This window comes from Podarcis tiliguerta, assembly GCF_965153285.1.
Source record: "Podarcis tiliguerta genome assembly, chromosome: 2".
NCBI lineage: Eukaryota > Metazoa > Chordata > Lepidosauria > Squamata > Lacertidae > Podarcis > Podarcis tiliguerta.
This window is the reverse complement of record NC_139535.1, coordinates 18,724,896-18,739,495: the sequence shown is the minus strand read 5'-3', so window position 1 is coordinate 18,739,495 and position 14,600 is coordinate 18,724,896. Positions and strand designations below refer to the sequence as shown.

Sequence of the window (14,600 nt, the reverse complement as noted above, 5' to 3'; positions counted from 1 at the left end):
ACATAACAAAAAGTCACAAGCAATCAATAAAACACATCAAAAAGTACACAACCAAATGGAAAACAATTTCCACATGAATCATAAAATCTAAAATTAAGAATACAGCATTAATATCAATCACAATTTAAAATGACATAGATAAAAAATAAAAGCAATTTGAAAAAACAAAAACTCAGCTCTCTTTGCCCAGAAGCAGCGGCAGTCCTTTTTAAGGAGCCTGTCAGGCCCCGCTCCATGCCAGGTGGAGAGAAGCAGGGCAGGGCCATAGCTGTCAACTTTTCCCTTTTCGTGCAAGGAATCCTATTCGGAATAAGGGGATTTCCCTTTTAAAAAGGGGAAACGTTGACAGCTATGGGCAGGGGCCTTCAGGCCTATAGGGAAGCTGTTCATTATTACCACACTGAAACCTCAAAGTGGGGGGGTGATTATATTCAGAAGTTGTTGGGTCTTCAAAAATGGATTTTCAAGACAAATTTGCTACGGATTTTTCTGCTAAGCGTGCAAGTTGTCTGGAGGGGAGAGGGACAAAAAAGCTTATCTTAAATCTTGCCCCTTGAAAGGAAAGCGGAAATGGATGGGGGCTGTTTCTGCTTTCAAAACACGGCCCCTGAGTTCGGAGTCTAGAGGGACCGTTTCTCCTGTCAAAAGTGAGGGACAATAATTAGGGGGGCTGCAACAGTGGGGCAGCCTACCTGTCAATCAGGACAGAGGTGAAGACAGGAGGGGATGTCTAGGGCAGCTGGCAATGGCTGCCTCTAACTGTTTGAATCAACATGAATGACATGGGTCTAGTTTAGTGCAGAGGTTTTTTGCTCTTTCTTGCTTTTGGGCCTGGGCAAATAAGCAAGGAGTAGGCCCCCCTTGCCCCTTTCCATTGGCGGCAGGGGCTAAAGAAGGGCCGGAGGGGGCCACAGAAGGTCCCGATGTACGTGTAGATGTGGGTTCTCTCGGTCACATTGTAAAAGGAAACCTCCCCTTCGGAATAGTCCAGGAAAACTCCCACCCGCTTTGGCCTTGTGTTCACGGGAAGCAGCGTAGGGCAGGAAATCAAGGCCTTGTACTGGTCTCCCTTCCGAAGCCACAGCCTCCAGTACCCACTTAGGGGGGAGAAAATGATTCTCTGCCCCTTCCTGCTCACCGATTCCCTACAAACCCCCAGGTCCCATTCTGGGCTGTCTCCCACCTCCACCTCCCAGTAGTGTCTCCCGGAGGTGAACACCTCGGAGCCCAGAACAAGGACATAGGTGTCAAATCTCTCTGTGTTGTTGTCATCCTGAGGCTGCAGCTGCCGGGATCCTCTGTATTCCACTCTTTTCCTGTCTCTGGAGAGCAGAAGACTTGGGTGCGCTGTGGTTGGATCCAGAGACACGTCCACTAGAGGATGGAGAGAGAGAGAGATATAGGAAAAGGGGTAGTGGACAGGGGACAGGCACAAAACCCGTAACAAGAACTGCTGGAAACGATCCTAATGGTCCTCTAGTCCAGGCCCAAACCTAGTGCCCTCCATCTGCTGTTTAGGCTTCCTCTATATATTTATTTTGGGACGCAGATGGTGCTGTGGCTTAAACCACAGAGCCTAGGACTTGCCTATCGGAAGGTTGGCGGTTCAAATCCCCGCGATAAATAGGTACCGCTCTGGCGGGAAGGTAAACGGTGTTTCCGTGCACTGCTCTGGTTTCACCAGAAGCGGCTTAGTCATGCTGGCCACATGACCCAGAAAAACTGTCTGCGGACAAACGTCAGCTCCCTCAGCCAGTAAAGCGAGATGAGCGCCGCAACCCCAGAGTTCTTTGCGACTGGACTTAACTCTCATGGGTCCTTTAACTTTTATATATTTATTTATTTTATCATTACACATACACACACATATATCCCAACATTGTCTCCAAGGAGCTCAAGGTGCTGTATGTGGTTCTTGCCTTGCCATTTTATCCTCGCAGCAACCCTGTGCATAGGTTTTAGGCGGAGAGCTGATGACTGGTCCAAGGCCAGCCACTGAGCTTCAGGGCCAAGCAATGATTGGAACCCTGGTCTCCCAGGACCTAATCTGGACAATACACTGGCTAACGTACTGCTCCATACCATTTATCCCTGGTCATTGGTTTTGCTGGGTATGGCTGATGGGAGTTGTAGTTCAAAGCAGCTGGATGGCACCAGGTTGGGGGGGGGGATCTGATTTAGCCCATCTAGTTCAGTTTTGTCTACACAATGGCTGGGGAACCTGTGCCCCTCCCGCCCCCAATGCCATTGGGTCCAAACGGCTCCAGCCAACAAGGCCAATGAGCAGGGATGATGGAAATTGTAGTCCATCTGGAGGCCCATCAATTCCCCCATCCTTTCACTAAAGCAAATGGGAATGTATCCTGAGTGAAAATCCAAGCACTGGTGTGCACGTACCTTTGAATTTTGTTAAGATCTGAATAATGTCAAGGCAAGGAATGTTGTAAACGTTCTTCAGTTCAGTAGGAACAACTTGAGGCTCGAACAGGGTGACGTTTTCCGCCCTACACAAAAGGATAATCATTTCATTTATGTATGCATTTCCCGTCTATGAGGCTAACGGGGAGGTGGTGCAGAGAGTGTTCTAAAGTAATTAGGAGGAACTCATGGGCAGCGGTGGACTTTGGGCTTTCCCATTTCAGTGGCGCCCTGTGTGACACTAAACATCGCCCCCCCCTTCACTATCGACACCATTGTTGCGACAACCACACCCAGTCTGGCTATACTGGCTGTGCTACCCTAAAACCGCCTCTGCTGTGGGCTCCAGGCGTCGTTGGACTACGACTCCCATAATTCCTGGTGGTTGACCATGATGGCTGGGGCTGATGGGAGCTGGAGTCCAGCAATACCTGGAGGGTGACAGGTTCCCCATCCCTGGTCTAAAGTAAATCCAAAACACCACATTTTCCTTTTCCTCTCTTCTTTTCTGGTTTTTGAATTTACGTTAGTTTCCTATATCTTAACCGTATTGTGAGAAACTTCAATAAAAACCAAAGTAAATTCAAAACACCATATTGTTGTATTGCAGGAATTTATGTATAGGTTGGGGGGGTGGTTGCCCCTCCAGCAGATATCATGCACAAGCAGCCCAGTACCAAAATCAGCACAATCACTTTTGTGACTTTTGTGATTTGTCCCCACAAAACACTTCATCACAGTTTCTTCCTATCTATTCAAAGGGCCTTTGCTGCAGGATACCAAATGTAATAATTCACTGATAAATGTAGCTATGTACTGGCTCACAGGGAAAACTTCAAAAATTCATATACACACCTGAGCTCAGCTACTCAGCAGCCCCTCTGCCTGAGTGATAATTCCTGGCATCCTGATACCTGAATGCCAGACAGGTAGCCATTCCAGAAATAACAAACCCAGATGAAGACAAAAGGGTGTGATTAACTTGGCTGGGAAACAGGGAAATGTAAATATCTCTTTTGTTACACTTGATGGGTGTTTGGTGGAGGGCAAGGAGAACCATGGGGCAGGGTCCAGGATGCTCAGATTACTGCCACCAGAGACCTCCCCTTTCATGATGTAACCATGATGTATTAGTGATGTAGTTTGGGGGGGGGTGTAACATGGGGATTAGCAGCTAATAAAAGTTTGGGTGCTCTTTTGTTCGGGGCGTCCATCTTGTTCCACCTTGTGGCAGGTGGGAGTCCTGTTGCGACAGTCTTCAATAAAGACCAAGCCTACTGGCTGCTGTTTTGCTCTGGTATTCCCGGCTGGTGTCCTTGCTTTTTGTCCAAGGGAGCCCTCAGATTTCTCCCCTAACAGTTGTTAACTGCGAAATGCAGAGAGGGGAAACTGTTCTTTTTGTGCAATCAGTGCACAATGGTCTGCCCTGTGAATCGCGTTCCTTCTGAAGAATACCAAGGGGGGGGAAGAGGGATTGTATCATGATGGTGGGAGAAGAAATATTGCAGGTCTGAGGAATCTGGGACCCTCCGGATCTTGCTGAACTGCAGTTCCCATCACCCCTGATCATTGAGCATAATGGCTGCGACCGATAGGAGTCATCTGAAGGGTCACAGGTTCTCTACACCTGGTATATTTTGTGATAGGAATTTTATGGTATTAGATATATGGTAATGTTCATAACTGTACATACATAGATCAACACAGGAAGACCAACCTGGAACCATTTTGATTCCTAAACTGACCAAGTGACCAAATCCTTTCTCTGCAAGGTTAAACTGGAAAAACCTCCCCATTGTCTCTTTCCTCACAAATCTTGTCTCCAGGATATGTCTGTTTCAATAAGGTGTGAGCCCGTGACCTGGCCCAGGAAATAAGTATTTTACCACTACAAAAGAATGGCCAGGCTCCCCAGGCAATCCAATCAAGTAACTTGCCAGACAGGAGATAAACTGTGAGAGGAGAAAAACAACATTTAAATTTTTGTGATGTAGGTGGGATGTATCTGAGGGGTGGTCTTAGGTTACACCCCTTCTGTGATGTTTGCATAATGTTTCTGGGGGTGGTCTTGATCTACAGGATGGGAATTTCAAAGTCTTTATAAGCCCTTGCACAGCAATTTTGGGGGTCCTCTTCCTCTCCTGCGTGTGAGGGGAGTACCCTGTTGCAACAGATCAATAAAGATCAAGCTTACTAGCTGCCTTGCTTCTAAATATTCTCTGGTTGGCCTCTGTTATTTTCTCCTACCAATAGGGAACCTATGTAAGGACTCTATATGGGCTCTTGGATACCCCATAAGGGAAAAGGGCATTTTTTATTTACAACAGATGCATATTTTTATTTACAACAATTTGAAGAAGAGAAGAAGAGTTTGGATTTGATATCCCGCTTTATCTCTACCCTAAGGAGTCTCAAAGCGGCTCACATTCTCCTTTCCCTTCCTCCCCCACAGCAAACACTCTGTGAGGTGAGTGGGGCTGAGAGACTTCAGAGAAGTGTGACTGGCCCAAGGTCACCCAGCAGCTGCATGTGGAGGAGCGGGGAAGCGAACCCAGTTCACCAGATTACGAGTCTACCGCTCTTAACCACTACACCACACTGGGGCCCTTGGTGACGAAGCTGAGAAACTCTTGGGAGTGGGGGAAGAGAGAGGGCAAGGAACTGACAGGGTGACCCTACTTCCTGCAAAGGTCCCTACTGATTTCTGCATCCGGTTGCGCAATGTCAGCCCTGCCCCAAACAATTACTGGGGAGCGGGGTGTGAGCTGAGAATTAGGAAGCCATCAGACTGCAAAGCAGAGGGAGACAACAGAAGCATTGCCTTTGCTCAAGGACCAGCTTGCCTTGGGCTCCCTCCAATGTTGCCTTGTAGGCTGTGATGCCATCAAGCTGCCGGAACTGTTTCTTATCCCTGCTGCTTATGGTAAGAAATGAAACTTTAAGCCCCCTCTTCCCTCCCCATCCCTTTTTCCTTGTGTGTCGTGTCTTTTAAATTGTAAGCTTGAGGGCAAAGGCTGTCCGAATGCAGATGATTGTAAGCCACTCTAGAAGCCTTTTCGGCTAAAGAGTGAAGTAAAAAATAAATGCTTTAAATAAATCAGTTAGAGGAAAGGGCTCAGATTCTACACCTAGAAGCCAGACTTCGTGGCTTGATTACTGTGTGACATTTCTGCCGGATATTTCAAACCTTTTAATTGGAAAGCAAACTGACAAGCTTACCTTGCTAACACATTCTCCACATCCTGGGCAACCGGAAAATGAAGAGAGAAATAAGTTGCTATTATTTCCTTTTTGTAAAAAATAATAATGGTTGAACGCTTTTAAAAGTATACCTCATCTATTTTCTTAAATCAGCCGCATGCAGTGTTGCTGCCTGGCTAGTTTTGAAATAGCCTATGCATTTTATTTTCACGGTCACCTCCCTGGGCCTGCCTAAAGATGAATTAAACAAGCCCAACGGAACCAGTTTTTTATTTGTCCAATGCCATCAATGTCATCTGTTTACTTGCATGCCACTTTCCCACAAAATTGTGGTATTCAACTTTGCGTGAACCAATACAAACAAGCCAATCTAATTTAACAGCTTAAAACTAAGCAAGAGAAATGATCATGCCTAACACGGAAACAAATATGTACTATACAAAACATCTCCACTCTCCAGATGATGCATTTTGTATCTCCAATAGTTTGAATTGAGAACTCAGGGTTCGTTCACACTTTGGTTTGTCCCAGGATCTGAGTGGTTTTGTGCTTATCCTACTCTTCCTAGGCACGGATCCAAGCGGTTTAGCAGTTGCCCTGCCGCTTTAATCAGAAGGGGTTCTTTCTATTTAGCTCTTTAGTGCTAAATAGGAACAAATGGCAATCTGTTGAAAACCCGATTGTTGTTTGTTCCGATTCAGCGCTAAAGATCAGATTTCCCAGGAGAAAGCAGCGCTGCAAAGGGAAGTGTGGGTAACCCCCGGGTCTTCAAACATCCACTACTGCAAAATTTCCAGTTCTTGGTGTTTAGTTGTGTTTTTATATTCTGCTGGAAGCTGCCCAAAGTAGCTTGGATGGGTGGGTTACACATATATTACTACTACTACTACTACTACTACTACTATGCAAATGCTCTACCACTGAGTTTTGTGGTCCTTCCCCATAAGAGGCAGCAATCAAATTTAAAATAACCTTTGTAAAAATAAAAACCAGCAGCTTTTCTTTTAGGAATTATAGGGACAGAACTACCTAAAATGTATTGAAACTTATTCATGTATGCTACTACAGTGGCAAGAATGTTACTTGCCCCAAAATGGAAAGAAGCAGAAGTCCCAGTAAAGGAAGAATGAATACAAAAGCTTATGGAATACAGTGGACACTCGGGCTGCAAACGTGATCCATGCGGGATGCACGCTTGCAACCCACAGCGGCATGTCTGTGCATGCGCGGGTTGCAATTTGGCGCTTCTGCACATGCACAAAGCGAGATTTAGCACTTCTGCGCATGCGCGACCGCTGAAACCCAGAAGTAACCCGTTCCAGTACTTCCGGGTTTCAGTGCGTCTGTAACCCAAAAAAACGCAACCTGAAGCCTCTGTAACCTGAGGTATGACTGTATACAGAAATGGAGAAACTTACCGGATAATAAGAAATCAAGATAACATTTTTTTTTTTAATTAAAAAATGGAAATGGTTTGTTGAATATTTACAGATAAATTATAAAAAAGATAAAAATATTGGAAGGATTATTGTAGCAACCAGCAGTTTTAGAAGAGTATATATTTTTTTAAAGAAGATGAATAAATGAGCAAATTAAGTTAATTTGGATATGCAGAAAATATTAAAAACAAATTTAAGGAATTGCAGAATGAGGGGGAAGGAAGTCAACTTTTGAAATGTCAAAATGAGTGTAAAATTAGTGAAATGTATAAACTTGAAAAGTTGTGTGTGTGTGTGTGTGTGTGTGTGTGTGACATACATTTCAAACTGAAAAAAAGAGGCAACAATTAAAAGTTTGTTGAACTCACACAAGCAGGAAACCCAACATTTACTCACAAACCCTTTTGGTTTCAGTGGGGCTGCCTCCCAGATACCCTGCATAGCTCAATTGGTAGATCATGAGGCTCTCAATCTCAAGGTCATGGGTTTGAGCCCCACGTTGGGCAAAACATTCCTGCAATACAGGGGGTTGGGCTAGATGACCCTCGCGGTCCCTGCCATGTCTACAAGTCTGATTCTATGCCTCGTCTCACCTTCAAAAGTTCAGCAGGCGCCTTCTGGCTCTTCGACTTGATCTCCTTAACCAGCTTAATCAGCGAGGAGTTTTGCTTTGAGAGTTGGGTTAAATTCCTATCCAGCCTCTTCAGGGTCTGCCTCTCCTCTGCCTTCAGCCTCTGCAAGAGTTCCTCTTCTTCCTCAACCAGGAAGTTGTACAGTTTTGCAAACTCGCTTTCCACCCGCTGCTTCTGACTGTGCACCTTGTCCTTCATCAGCAAAGGAAAGATGAAGACAGAGAGATTCAGCAGCACTTTCAGCTCTTGGTTAAGAATGTCAGAAGAGTTAAGAAGAAGAAGAAGTAGTCCCGGCAAAAGAAGAATGGATACAAAAACTTACGGAATATGCAGAAATGGCGAAACTTACTGGAAAAATGAAAAAAGCAAGGACCCTCATACCTATGGGGCCGCCTCTCCTGGTGTGCCCCACGGAGGATCTTAAGGTCCATAAATAGCAACACCCTAGAGGTCCCGGGCCCTAAGGAAGTTAGATTAGCCTCAACCAGAGCTAGAGCCTTCTCAACACTGGCTCCTGCCTAGTGGAAAGCTCTGTCTCATGAGACCAGGGCCCTGCAGGATCTGATGTCTTTCCGCAGGGCCTGTAAGACAGAGTTGTTCCGCCTGGCCTTTGGCTTGGAGCCAATTTGATTCCCTCCCCCTCTTTCTTTTTTCCTTTCTCCTCCTGTGATGAACTCCCACTTGGGGACTTTCTGGCTTTTTTTTGGCCCACATAGGACCAGTCTGGATAGTTAGCCTTGGTGAAGACTTGACATTTTCATCCCCAAAAGTTTTCCCCAAGAGTTTCTGCTGAAATGAGGCTGCATTTTAATGTTGCTTTAATGTTGTATTTTAATATTGTTTTTTCAGTTGTATTTCAATTGTTTTATATCTGGTGTTAGCTGCCCTGAGCCTGGGCTTGGCTGGGGAGGGCGGGGTATAAATAAAATTTATTATTATTTATGATTATTATAACAAACTTTTTATAAAAGAATGGAAATAATTTCTGGAAAATTTACAAACAAACTATAAACAGATAAGAACATTGGCAGGATCATTGTAATAACCTGCAGTTTTATAAGAGTACAGTGGTGCCCCGCAAGACGAATGCCTCGCAAGACGGAAAACCCGCAAGACGAAAGGGTTTTCCGTTTTCAATGCGCTTCGCAGGACGAATTTCTCTATGGGCTTGCTTCGCAAGACGAAAATGTCTTGCGATTCTTGCGAATTTTTTTCGCTCCCCACCCCCTTTTTCTAAGGCACTAAGCTGCTAATAGCCTTTTAGCAGCTAATCCGCTAATCCCTTAAGCCTTTAATAGCCGCTAATAGCCGCTAAACCACTAATAGCTCTAATCCGCTAAGCCGCTAGCTTCGCAAGACGAAAAAACCGCTAGACGAAGAGACTCGCAGAATGGATTCTTTTCGTCTTGTGAGGCACCACTGTATATATTTAAAGTAGATGAATAAATGAGCAAATTAAGTTAATTTGGATATGCAGAAGACATTAAGAATAAATTTAAGGAACCACAGAAAGAGGCGGAAGGAAGTCAAGTTTTGAAATGTTAAAATGATTGTAAAATTATTGAATGTATAAAACTGAAAATCATGAATATTATATACATAAGAAGAGGCTGCTGGATCAGGCCATCAGCCCACCTAGGCCAGCATCCTGCTCTCACAGTGGGCAACCAAATGCCTGAGGGAAACCTGTTTGCAGGATCTGAGCACAAGAGCCTCCTAAGCTTTCCAGCAACTGGTATCCTGGAGGCAGAGCATAGCCATTGTGGCTAATAGCCCCTGATAGGATTATGATGGCCAGTTTCAAAGGAGAACTGCTTGGGCTGTGTGGGTCCTTCTGCATCCACTAGTCAGCCCTATCAGCCCCTCAATGGACAGGGATGCGGGTGATGCTGTGGTCTAAACCACTGAGCCTCTTGGGCTTGCCGATTGGAAGGTTGGTGGTTGGAATCCCCAGGACGGGGTGAGGTCCCGTTGCTCTGCCCCAGCTCCTGCCAACCTAGCAGTTCAAAAGCACACCAGTGCAAGTAGATAAATAGGTACCACTGTGGTGGGAGGGTAGACAGCGTTTCCATGCACTCTGGCTTCCGTCACGGTGTTCTGTTGCAGCAGAAGCGGTTTCGTCCTGCTGGCCACATGACCTGGAAAGCTGTCTGCGGACAAACATCGGCTCCCTCGGCCTGAAAAGTGAGATGAACCCCATAGTAGCCTTTGACTGGACTTAACCGTCCAGGGGGACCTTTACCTTTTTCCAGCTTTGGACAGGGCTGCCAACACTGCCTCCCCTGAAGCAATTGCCTCATTCTCTCTCATGCAGTGCCAAATTAAACCCGGTAGAGGCCCCTAGGCAGTCGAAATCTCGGGGGGCCCCTCGCAAATTATCTTCTAACTTTTTATTTTATTTTACCCATTTTATTACGCAATATTATTTTGATCCACTGTTGTGGGCAGGTGTCTGCTCTGCCTATTTGGTAATCTGGCACTGCTCTAAAAGCAGGGCCATCCCTACCTGCTGCCTCCAAAGGGGCTGTTTTCAGAAAGGCCCTCGGAGAACCGGTGTGTGCCTGTACCCTGTGGTGGCTGATGCTCATTGAGACTGGCAGGGAGCTCCAAAAGTCTGTCGCACCAGAACCAAGGACAGAGCTGACTCATTTTTGTGTTGTTCCCTCCCTCCTCCTTCTGCTTCCTGTGGAGTTCTGCAAAGATTAATACGGAGACTAAGGAGGAGGAGGGTTTCAGGCAGCGCCACCTGCGCCCTACGGCAGGGGGAAATCTTTGGAGGCTTGCAAACTTGTAAACTTGTAAACTTAAAAAGCAGAGACATCACCTTGCCAACAAAGGTCCGTATAGTTAAAGCTATGGTTTTCCCGGTAATGATGTATGGAAGTGAGAGCTGGACCATAAAGAAGGCTGATCGCCAAAAAATTGATGCTTTTGAATTATGGTGCTGGAGGAGACTCTGGAGAGTCCCATGGACTGCAAGAAGATCAAACGCATCCCATTCTGAAGGAAATCAGCCCTGAGTGCTCACTGGAAGGACAGATCCTGAAGCTGAGGCTCCAGTACTTTGGCCACCTCATGAGAAGAGAAGACTCACTGGAAAAGACCCTGATGTTGGGGAAGATGGAGGGCACAAGGAAAAGGGGACGACAGAGGACGAGATGGTCGGACAGTGTTCTCGAAGCTACCAGCATGAGTCTGACCAAACTGCGGGAGGCAGTGGAAGACAGGAGTGCCTGGCGTGCTCTGGTCCAGGGGGTCACGAAGAGTCGGACACGACTAAATGACTAAACAACAACACAAACTTGGCACCTGCCTTCCATGCAGCTGTTTTCTTTCCTTCCTCGTATTTCTGCTCCAAAGACTCTTCCAGTTGTCGAGTGAGCAAAGATACGGCCTGCTGCAGCTTCCCCTGGCAGGAAAATGGGAAGAGAATTGCCAGCAAATCAGGTTTGTTTATTCTGCCTTGGTTTTCCCCAAGCCAATTCCATTCAGTACTTTCAGACCAGTTCGTCGCTTCCAGAGAACCCTGGCAGCTTAATTCGTAGCTCAGCAAAGGCTGCGTACGCACCATACATTTAAAGCACACACACCCCTACACAAAAACCATGGGAACTGTATTTTGCCCCACAGAGATACAGTTCCTAGCACCCTGAACACACCAGAGTTCTTTGGGGGAACCCAGGCACCTTAAATGTTTGGTGTATGCAGCCTCAGTTGGTACCAAACTACTCAGCCCATTGGTTTGGCATTGGCAAAGTGACTTGCAGATTTCCACCCATCAAGCTGAGCAACTGAACTGCTCCAGAGCTACTTTATGTGACCTAGGTGACAAACTCAAAGGTACGCACCTGAGAGTCAGTCCCATTGTGTGTGTGTGTGTGTGTGTGTGTGTATATGAGATAACACTGTTATTTTTACCACCACAACATACCATCCTTTCCCCCAAATGCACCTTATAACAGTGACAAATATATTAAGGGTGACCTGAGCTACTGGCATTCTCCAGAACTGAATTTAATAACCTCACTCACTATTCAGTGAGTCAGACCATTGGTCAGCACTGCCTACACCAACTGGCAGTACCTCTCCAGGCTTTCAGACAGGGCTATCTGCCAGCCCTACCTGGAGACGCCCTGTATTAAACCTGGAACCAAGCAGATGCTCTGCCACGTAGCTACACCCCTTTCCCCTCAAGGTCTGTTTCAGAGGCTTTTTCCCCAGCTGCCAGCGGACGAGGCGCCATTAGGCAGGTGTTCAACTAGAGACGGGGCCTTTCCTGTGGTGGCACCCTGCTCTCGGAACACCATCTCCGGCACAGCCGAAAGGAAAATGCAGCTTTATTCCCTAACTTCTATGAATGTCTGAGGGGTTTTCTCATTTTAGTTGGATGTTCCATTTGGTTTTGATGCTGCGTTTGCTGCCTCAGATATTTACAACTACAGAAGGGCAGGCTGGGAAGGGAAGGGAAGGGAAGGGACACAATGGGACTGTAGGAAAGAAGGAAGGGGGGGAAACCCCACCTGGTATTCCTGGGCAGCATCTTCAACAGGCACCACAGAGTGAGAGACATGAACCTCAGAGGCCTTGCAGCTCTTGCATAGGAGAGCTTTGTCCTTCATGCAGAACCATGTCAGGTCTTCTTGGTGCTCCTCACATAGACTCTGACATTCCTCTTCTTCTCCATTTCCTCTCTCCTGCTCTCCTTTCTCCTCCCCGTCTCCTCCTTTCTCCTCCCCATCCTTCGGGGAAGGCCCGCTGGCTGCGGCCTCCCTCTTCATGCGAGAAAAACAGAAGCGGCATAATTTCTGCCCTGCGACGACCACGGCAGTTTTGTAGGGCCCCTGGCATAGGGCACAGACAGGCCTCCGGGGTTTGGGCTTGAAGGCCGGCTTCGAAGCAGGAGCTTCAGCCATCTCTCCCCTCCAGGACGCGCAGGAGGCTTAGGTTTCGTTTCCCTTGCTCGAGAAATCCCTTCAGAAGCGAAAGCGCAGCTGCTGGTTCTTCTCACTGCTGGGCTCTGCGCCAGGGCAAGGTAGCGCCATGTGGCAGAAAGGCACTGCTTGGGAAGCGTGCCAAGAGTGGACCCAAGTCCACTGTGCAAAGTTCAGCACAGAAGCTTTTGCTCAAAGTGGCACCTTTACGGGCACGCAGTGACAAGTTCCTGGAAGCAAGAATCCAAAATATAACAGAATATAACAGGGTTATTACCAGGGCTTTTTTTCAGCCGGAACTTGTTTGAGCCAGTGGTGTAGGAAGGGGGGTGCCAGGGGGGTGGGTGGGTTCAGTTCGCCCCGGGTGTCATCCCTGAGGGGGGTGACAAAATGGCGCACCGTGGGGGCGGGGCCTGACCTGCAGCGTGCCCGAGCTACACACCTCTCCTGGGAGTCACGCGGTGGCTTGGAGTCCCGCACTGCCCGAAATGTCAGTGTGGGGCTTGTGTCCGCTAGGCGGACTCCATGGGCAGCTTGCCGCGACACCCCTGTGTGTGGATTCCTGCCACTCCAGGTGCCAGAGCAGCTAGCTATGTCCCTGGCTGGAGCTCAGCTCTGGCACCTCTCAGGTAAGCGCTGTTGCCATTCTAGAAAAACAGCAGTGGTTATTACCACTACTTATAAAATTTGTATACTACCTTTCATCAACAGATCATCTTCTGAGGCCCTCCTTCGTGTGCCTCCTCCTCGAGAGGAGAGCTTACGTATGGTCTTTATTAAGCATACATTGAGCAATACCTCAAGGACTGCCTCTTTCCATATGAACCTACCCGGACCCTGAGATCATCTTCTGAGGCCCTCCTTCGTGTGCCTCCTCCTCAAAAGGTCTGGAGGGTGGCAACATGAGAACAGGGCCTTCTCTGCAGTGGCTCCCCGCCTGTGGAATGCTCTCCCCAGGGAAGTTCGCCTGCCTGGCGCCTTCACTACACACCTTTAGGCGCCAGGCAAACACGTTCCTTTTTAACCAGGCCTTTGGTTGACGCGGGTGGCGCTGTGGGTTAAAGCCTCAGCACCTAGGGCTTGCCGATCAAGAGGTCGGCGGTTCGAATCCCCGCGGCGGGGTGTGCTCCCGTTGTTCGGTCCCAGCGCCTGCCAACCTAGCAGTTCAAAAGCACTCTCGGGTGCAAGTAGATAAATAGGGACCGCTTACTAGCGGGAAGGTAAACGGCTTTTCCGTGTGCGGCTCTGGCTCGCCAGAGCAGTGATGTCACGCTGGCCACGTGACCCGGAAGTGTCTTCGGACAGCGCTGGCCCCTGGCCTCTTTGAGTGAGATGGGCGCACAACCCTAGAGTCTGTCAAGACTGGCCCGTACGGGCAGGGGTACCTTTGGTTTATCTGTCTGACATCCTATACCCTTTTAAAATACTGTATGGCTCTTTTCTGGGGGGATGTTATTGGGTTGTTATTGGGTTGACCATTAGGTCCAGTTGCGGACGACTCCGGGGTTGCGGCGCCGAGGGAGTATAGGCTGAGGGAGTTGGCGTACAGCTTCCGGATCATGTGGCCAGCATGACTAAGCCACTTCTGGCAAACCAGAGCAGCGCATGGAAATGCCATTTACCTTCCCGCTGGAGCGGTACCTATTTATCTACTTGCACAGAATCCTTTCACAGAGTCTAAGACAACGATTTCAACCACTACTATGCTAGAAGATCCACTATCCTGTAATATTACATATGAGCCTGTTCTACTGATGAAGCCTAGGATGGCGAAACAAGGCTAATATTCCAGAAATCCTTATCTTAGACTCTGTGAAAGGATTCTGTGGAACCGTAACAACCCTTCATGTGGATTATTGGACTCTACGAACAAACAGGTGGAATAGACACTTACACATGTATGGACCTTATGCATGAACTGACTAGAGAATGAACTGACCTCCTGGGTCGTCTTCTTTTTTCGTTGAACTTTATGAAAC

General features: G+C 47.5%; 1 protein-coding gene across 1 annotated transcript; it reads right to left on the bottom strand.

Annotated features, from left to right (window-relative positions):
• Positions 1 to 213: 213 nt before the first annotated feature.
• LOC310671002 (E3 ubiquitin-protein ligase TRIM58-like) lies at positions 214 to 12,818 on the bottom strand. Its single transcript, XM_083426899.1, has 6 exons — positions 12,211 to 12,818; positions 11,004 to 11,099; positions 7,652 to 7,882; positions 5,638 to 5,660; positions 2,398 to 2,504; positions 214 to 1,374 (listed from the first exon to the last, which is right to left on the bottom strand). Exons 1-6 carry the CDS (start codon positions 12,601 to 12,603, stop codon positions 794 to 796), a joined length of 1,431 nt encoding a protein of 476 aa, XP_083283025.1. The 5' UTR covers positions 12,604 to 12,818; the 3' UTR covers positions 214 to 793.
• Positions 12,819 to 14,600: the final 1,782 nt, after the last annotated feature.